Source organism: Tupaia chinensis, unplaced genomic scaffold, assembly GCF_000334495.1.
Source record: "Tupaia chinensis unplaced genomic scaffold, TupChi_1.0 Scaffold000355_1, whole genome shotgun sequence".
NCBI classification, from domain to species: Eukaryota; Metazoa; Chordata; class Mammalia; order Scandentia; family Tupaiidae; genus Tupaia; species Tupaia belangeri.
The window spans coordinates 591,599-599,070 of record NW_006159850.1 but is presented as its reverse complement, the minus strand read 5'-3'; the positions used below and the strand labels follow the sequence as shown (position 1 = coordinate 599,070).

The window sequence follows — 7,472 nt, the reverse complement described above, 5'->3', positions numbered from 1 at the left end:
TCCTGTAGCAAAAATCTCCTAAAAACAAACAAAAAAAACAGGCCAGCAGGTGGCATGGTGGCTAACACGCTGGATACTCCCACATGGCCGACCACGGTTCGAGTCCTGGACCTGAGGGCTTGCTTTCTCACTTTCCTTCTCTGTGTGTCTCTTTTCTTCGTTAAGTGAAAATAAATTAATAAACTCTTTAAGAAACAAAACCAAAACAGACCACCAGAACAGGAGAGACGTGAGTGCCTGTGGCAGTCCTTCCTAGGACGCAGGACAGAGAGCAGAGCGCGTAATTAATTTATTTATTTCTTTACACATAACTGAAAGTGATGTTACAGTACATAAGTTATTTACAACTGTGCAGTAATGTGTTGCAAAATAAATTATCTAGAAGGCAGCAAAAGTACATTGTGAATGTGTATAAAACTGTACAGCACGGTACGCTCTTACACGGTTATTGGCTCTGTAGTGTTTCAAGTTATGTTCTCAGAAAGAGAAACAAAATGCCCAAGATTAAAGGAAAAAAATATACAAACCACTTGGATTTGACTCCGTTAAAAACACCGTCTGTGAGTCCTGGCTCTGCTCCTCTGCGGCCGGCAGGCAGCCCTCGCTCAGAACAGCGTCCACCGTCCCCGCCTGGCCCAAGACCTCATGCGAGGGCCCCGGCTGGGCAGCTACCGCCTGCCCTTTGGCCTGAGGTCACTGTGAGGTGGACTCCTTGGTTTTGCTTGCTTGCGTTGATCAGAACGGAACAGCGGATTTCAAATGCACCCGTTCTGCCGCTCCTGACAAGCCTCTGCTGCGGCCGGGAGGGAGGACAGGTCTCTGTTTTCAGAGACGGGAGCAGCGGTGTCTGTGCCGCGCGTCTCCTCATCCCACCCGGACTGCCAGGCGCTGCAGCTGGGGGCCTCGTCCCCCGCCGGGAACCAGACGCGACCTGCCTCCCCGACGTCCGGTCAGGCGAAGCCCTGGGGTCTCTGCCCGCCCAGTGGACGCGGCGCTCCCTCCGCTGCGGAGGCTCAGGAGCAGCACGGCCCAAGCTGGTGCGGACCTGCCGGTCTGTGTCCTGTGGCCTCCTTCCATGCGTCACGCCGGCAACAGCACGAAGTCATCGTTCACGTCGACCATGGGCACGTAGAAGGAGGGCACCTCGTTCACGCACAGCGACTTGTGCCCCGCGGGGTCCAGCTCCTGCACCTTCAGCTGCCACTCCATCCTCTGCACCGCGTTGAGGGCTGCCGCCTCGTGCTGCTGCCGCATCAGGAGACACGTCTGCGGGACACGCAGGGTGAGGGGGGCAGGGACTCCCTGGCCCACCCTACCCTGCCCCGGCCCGGCCACTGGCACGAGGAGCACACTGGGCCATGGGCTTGCCCTGGGTCGAGCAAGAGGGCTGGACCTGAGCCCCCATCAGCCCCACCCTGGAGTCGGGACACCTGCACTGGGGTCTGGCGTCAGGCGGGCACCACCAGGCCCGGCCTTCCTGCATCCACCTGCTCGGCACTGACACAGGTCATGAGGGACCTTGGCCCTTATGCGGCCTCTTGGCCTCACCCCAGGCCCCGGCTCAGGGCCACTGGCCAGGAGCTCGTGAGGAGTTAGGACTGCCCCGCTCTGTCTCCCGTGGTGCGGGCCGATGCCCATGGCACCTGCGCTTACACTGGGGAGTGCAGGGACAGGGCTCAGGTGGGGTCGGGCACGTTTTGGGGATGAATGAGGAAAGCTGGCCAGTGCCCAGAGACGGCCTTGTCCAGTCTGTCATTCACGTGTGAGGACGGACTGTGGCAAGACAGGCCTATTCTCAGTGGTCTGTGGAGGGCAGGGCAGATGACCGCCAGGCTCCCAGGGCTAGCCACTGTCTGCAGCCGTGCACTGGTCATGTCTCCATGGCCGCTCAGCCTCAGAGATGACCACCCCACAGCTCAGATGCCCTGCCCAGCTCCGATCGCAGCCCTGTTTTCGGGCACCCTACACCCCACTACTGCTGAGCTTCCAGCGAGCAGATCCTGGCCACGCCATATCTGTAAGAGACCACAAAGGTTAGGCCAGCTGGGTTGGGCGGTGAGGATGGTATGGGACCTGCCAGCCACTGCCATCTCAGTAAGCAGGAGCCGGCACGGGCAGAGGGGCCCCGCCCCGGCTAACTATCTGGGCCGTGGGGGCCCCACTTCACCTGCATTTGGGAAAGGGGGGTCACGCAGACACCTCATGGAGGCCGGGCCACTCGCCTGCCTTCGAAGCTGCCTCTCCCCATTTTCTCGTCCGAGCTACCCCCCTCACTAGCGTGCGTTTTTGCCCGTCAGTGGGGTTAACGGTATGGCGTCTCCAATGGACATGCCCGACGTGAACATGGTCCAACATCTGTCTCTTCAGAAAGAGCCCTCCCTGTCCTCGAGACACCTCCAGGCCCTCCAGACAAGACACCCACCCTTGATGAACCCCTGAACCACCCAGAGCTCACGTGCCCGGTGGGGCCTGCTCTCTCACTCGTCAGCCTTCCTGCCCCTTCTGAGGAAACGGCTGGCAGCTCAGGAAGGTGCCACGGAATGCCCATCCTCTCTAGGGCAGGCTGTGGCTGGGCCTGGGCCTGGGCTTTCGCTCTGGGCAGTGCCGTCCCTGGGTGGGGCAGCCCGGCCCCCGGCCCCACGTGTGCTCTAACTGGCCCGGGCTGCATCACCGCTCCCAGGTGGGCGGCTCCGGCTGCAGCTCGCTGATCTGTTCATCTCCCTGCCCCCTGGTCTCTTCCAGAGCAGAGAAGTGGCTGTGACTGGGGAGGCGGGCTTGGGGGTCCCAGAGAGGTGTACCGCCGCGCCCAGGGTCCTGATCAGCGGGTGCAGGAGCCGCCCTGGCACACCTGGACAAGAGGGCACTCAGGAAGTGACGTGAGGGCGGGGACTTCGGCCCCTGCAAGCACCAGCTACATGAAGACCGAGGCTGGCGCCGCTAATCCCATGGCCCGGCAGCGGCCTCCCTGGCCCTAGGAGAGCTCTCGGGGGGCTCCTGGCAGGGGGGACGCCCAGCACTGACCTTCATGCGGTCGTACTTGTCGTCCACGTCCTGCAGCCAGGAGATGAACTGGCGGGCGTTGAACCGGTCGCGCACGGACTTGTTCTCGTCACCCTGCAGGACCCAGCGGGGTTTTAAGGGGGATGTGGCAGCAAGAAGTGACCCTGCAGGGCCCCTCGCTGTCCTTCCACCAAGGAGCAAGGCCCCTTATCCCAGGACCTTACGCACCGGCCCACTTGCCCACACGGTTGCATGGGGCCTGGGCGCGGGCCTGCCCGTGTCTCCTGTTCTGGGGGACGGCAGCTCAGGGCACAGGAGGGCCTTAGGGGTCGCGTAAAGCTCGTGATGACATGTTTCCACTTCTTTTTCTTTCTTGTTTAAAACCCGGAAGTGACCTTTTCTCTTTGAGACCGCTCCAGAATACAGAGGGGTACCGAGGGCTGAGAGCGGCTGGGTCTTGATCTCTGCCCGCTGTGGCCTGGGTTTTGTTCCTCAGACCAGTCCAGGTCCACCCGGATGGGCTGTGCTGGGCCAGCAGCCACGGAAGGCCTGAGGGGGACAGTGCCAGACACCCCGAGGAGCCTACGCCCGCGGCTGCTACGACATCGAAGGGGGCAAGGGACAGGCCACAGTGGCCTTTCCTCGGCTTCAACACTCAGAGGAAAGCCAGAAATGACTGAAACCTGAGCTGATGAGCCTTCCGATGGCTGAAGGACCTGCTTCGGCGCACCTGTCCCTGTGCACGGAGTGTTACAGGGACAAGTCGGGAACCAAGGGTATGGGTATGGTGGTGGTGAAGGCACTGGATCCCACATGGCTGGCTGTGGGGTTCGATTCCTGGACATGGAGGCTTGAAAAACACACTGGACACGTATGCGTGTTTGCCCGAAATCCCAAGAGGAGAATGGAGAAGAGATGGCGGCATGGCCATCCCCTCTGGGGGTGGTTTCTCACTTCCCCTCGCCCTGGCAAGCATAAGCACCTACAGCCCAAGAAGAGCGTCTTGCACCGAGCACATGGCGTCTCCAACTGCAAACCACGAAGCCCCCGTGTGCTTCCACAGGGCAGAGCCCGGAGTGCTGCTCGGACCCCAGCTGTGGTCGGCCTGTGATAGGCAGGAGGCCGTGCCGTGGGGGTCGCTGGAATGTCTGCCACGAGGTCTAAACTTTGAGGAAGCACACTCCAGGCCAGGGGCCATGGGGGGCAGGAAGCCAGCCGTGCCCCCACTGAGCACGGCCAAGACGGGGCTGGCAGGAAGCGGCAGCCAGCTGGGATGGAGGGAGGGAGTAACCTGGGCTCGTGCCAAGCCTGAGCGTGGCCGTTTTTTTTTATTCCTGAGTTCGGGAGCCAACCACACACAGCACGTAGGCACAGACAGGACAGGACGAGTGCTCCGGGGCTGACCACGTCCAGCTGCACTGGACACAAGGCAACAGGGGCAAACCCAGTGGGGCGGGTGCTCATGCCCTGGGCCTTGCTTCGAGGACGTGGTCCAGGCCCCGACTGCCCCTCCTGGGCTAACCCGGGCAGGGTGGACAGCACGTCTCGGGCCCCTGCCAGGTGGGAGCACGGACTCTCCTGGGTCCTGGAACGCGCCCTGACTTCCCCAGCATTCCCGGAGTGTCCTGGACAGGGCACCGACCTGGCTCTCCAGGGGCATGTTGTAGACCTCCGAGTCCAGCAGCATCGTGCAGGCGCTGAAGGGCACGGCCTGGTTGGCGATGGTCCTGGCCGCCCGGCAGTGGACCCGCAGGATCTCCTGCTCACAGGACACGATCAGCTTCTCCTGGCCAAGGAGAAGGGCTGGTGAGGCCGACGACCACCACCCTCCAGACGCAGACCCCACGCCGGCCGGCCTTACCCGCTCGATGCTGTGCTGCAGACGCAGCTTTCCCCGGACGGCCTCCTGCTGCCTGAACAGCTCCTTCAAGGGCTCCGCCAGGGAAGGGGGGGGTGCGATCTGTGGGTACAAGAGTGCAGGGTCAGGGCCGAGGGTCTGCGCCAGGGCAGACGCCGGGCCCTCACACCGTCTCAGGTGCAGAGGGGACCAGCGTGGTGGTCCCCACGGTGGGTCCCACACGGCCCAGCAGGGGGCAGAGGAAGGAAGACAGAGGCTGTGGGCCTGAGGTTGGCCGCCCTCCCTGCAGGGAGCAGGGACTAGGACCAGCACGAGGCCCGCCTGCGAGAAGGGACGAGTGAGGGCAGGACAGGTGGCCGGGCCAGGAGCTGAGCCCCCTCAGGTATGGCAAGGCTCATAGCCCACTCTGCCTGCTAGAGCAGCCAGGGCACAGCTGACCACCAGGCCCAGCAGTGGGGCCAGGGAGCAGGACAAGGCCAGGGAGCAGCGGACCCTCACTCTTGCAGAAAGAGACTGCAGTGCGTAGGCCACAGGCAACGAACTGGGCCGGTGCTGCCAGCAGGGGCAGCTCCGAGGCTGGGCAAGAGGAGCTGGAGCATCAGTCACGAGGCGGCAGCGTAGGCCCCGCGCCCGGGAGGCCTCAGACCCTGCCGACGGGGCAGGAGACCCAAAGGGTCGAGGCCAGCTCTCCTCAACAACATGACTCCTCTCGAAGAGCACTGGAGACGCCACGGAAACCACTGCTATGGCCAGAGCCAGCGTGGACGGCTCCCACGGCAGAGTGGGAGAGACAGCCCTCGCTGCATGCTGACCATGACCCGACAGCTCTGTGGCAGGGGGACTGTCCCCTGGAGTTCCCGGCCCACTGCCCACTATCCCGCCTGCAGGACCTGGAAACCTGTGGCCTAGGTCCAGTTGTGGGACATGTGACCAGAAGCCCAACTACAGTCCCCAAGAGCTCAGCTGTGGCACAGGAGGGGCGGGCCCTGCTGCAGGCCCAGGACCAGGCCGAGCCCAGGCCATGCTGGCCCACAGCATGCAGCTCCAGGAACCCAGGTGAGGGCACTGCAAACTCCCTTTGCTTTCAATTTTCGTTTTTGAGAGGTTTTTGCTTCAGGGCACATGTGCTTACTGGAGAGACAGTGAGAAGGGAAAGTGAGAAATCACTTCCGGGGGTGGGGGGATGGCCAGGCCACAATCCCTTCCCCTCCGGGGATTTTGGGCCCACATGCACATGGGCCCGGCGTGAGCTTTGAGCCACCAGGTCCGGGACTCAAACCATTGTTGGCCATGTGGGAATCCAGCGATTTAACCGCTACGCCATCTGCTGGTCCCATCTTTTCCATCAATCTAAAACCGGTTAAAAAGGTGAAGAACCTGGTTAGACCCTTGTCCACGCAGCTCGCAGGTCGCGCCCACTGTTCACCGTTGCAGCTCACCGCCACAATGATCCTGGCTCCGAGGGCGTCTGGGGTGAGACCCAGGACAAGCTGCAGCCTCCCTGCCTGGGACCAGGCTCCCCCTGGGCCTCTGAGAGCGTGTGGGGAGGGAGGCGGGAGGCCACAGCACAGCACAGGCAGGTCCAGGTGTGAGCACTTCAGGCTGGACCCTGCAGAGGGCCCCACGGCCTGCAGCCGCCATGCAGCGGCGCTGTGCCCTGACACGCAGGCCTGCTTCCATGGCCTGGCCTCCACCTCATGAGCCCAGGGGGCTTCGAAAGGCAGGCAGGACAGCGCTGGGTCCAGAAGGGCTGGCCGGCCCTGACCTTTTTCTTCCTGAATCTCCTACAGCGAACGCCTCACTGTTCCGGGAAGTAAAGCTGAGATGAGAGAAAGTAACAGGAAGCACAGGCAGCTCACGGGGCAGAGTGCAGGGCCTGCGGGAGGGTGCTGGGCGGGGCAGCCCGCTCCTGGGCCCCATGCAGGCCCGATGGGCACGTGTAGCCCGACGGCCCAGAACTCGCCCCGGGGAACCAGGCCTCCAAAGGGCTCGGCACAGTGGGAGGACGCGAGCAGCAAGTGCAGCCGGTCAGCCCCGATCTGTGCGTGGACCGCCGTGGGACTGAGCCCGTCCGGGCCCAGCGCAGGCCAAGCAGAGGCTCCTCCCACGCACAGGCGGAGGCGGCCGAGTGTGGGAGTGGCCGTGAGCCGTGCGAGCAGAGCTGTGTGCCGCAGGGAGAAGCAGGAGTCACCTGGGACGGCCTCGCCATGGAGCCAGACCAGCCCGGGGATCCCAGTGCCTGCAGCCTGAGCAGACCCGGGCTCAGGGGCTGCAGGAGATGTGCCGACGGCACCACGGGGAGCCCAAGTCCCGCCTGGCAGGACCTGCAGCCAGCCCAGTCATAGCCCGGAAGGCAGGAGGCGGACAACGGCCCTGCCATGTTCTGCCTGAGCCCACCAAGGACGAGCACGCAGGAGACTCGGTGGGGAATGGCAGGCCTGAGCTAGGCTGGGACGGGGATGAGCCACGGGGGAGCGGCAGGGCTGGGCTGGGGGCAGGCCGCCCCAGTGGGCAGGTGCCTGACGTCCCGGATACAGTGGCCATGGCCCCAGGCCCCCAGAGAGTGTGACCAGACCACAGGGGGCACCGCTCCCCGACAGGGGGGGGGGCAGCG

The 7,472-nt window shown here is 63.5% G+C and overlaps 1 protein-coding gene across 6 annotated transcripts in view; it reads right to left on the bottom strand.

Moving 5' to 3' along the window:
* Positions 1–272: 272 nt before the first annotated feature.
* ANKRD11 (ankyrin repeat domain 11) overlaps positions 273–7,472 on the bottom strand; it is a 106,575-nt gene continuing 99,375 nt past the window's right edge. For 5 of the 6 annotated variants that reach the window (XM_027773461.1, XM_027773464.1, XM_027773465.1 and 2 more), the window contains 4 exons: positions 4,862–4,960; positions 4,643–4,786; positions 3,022–3,114; positions 273–1,266 (listed from right to left, as the gene is read on the bottom strand). In XM_027773461.1, coding sequence (XP_027629262.1) covers positions 1,081–1,266; positions 3,022–3,114; positions 4,643–4,786; positions 4,862–4,960 — 522 coding nt within the window. In that variant the 3' untranslated portion in view covers positions 273–1,080. The other variant, XM_027773466.1, reaches the window with a different exon arrangement.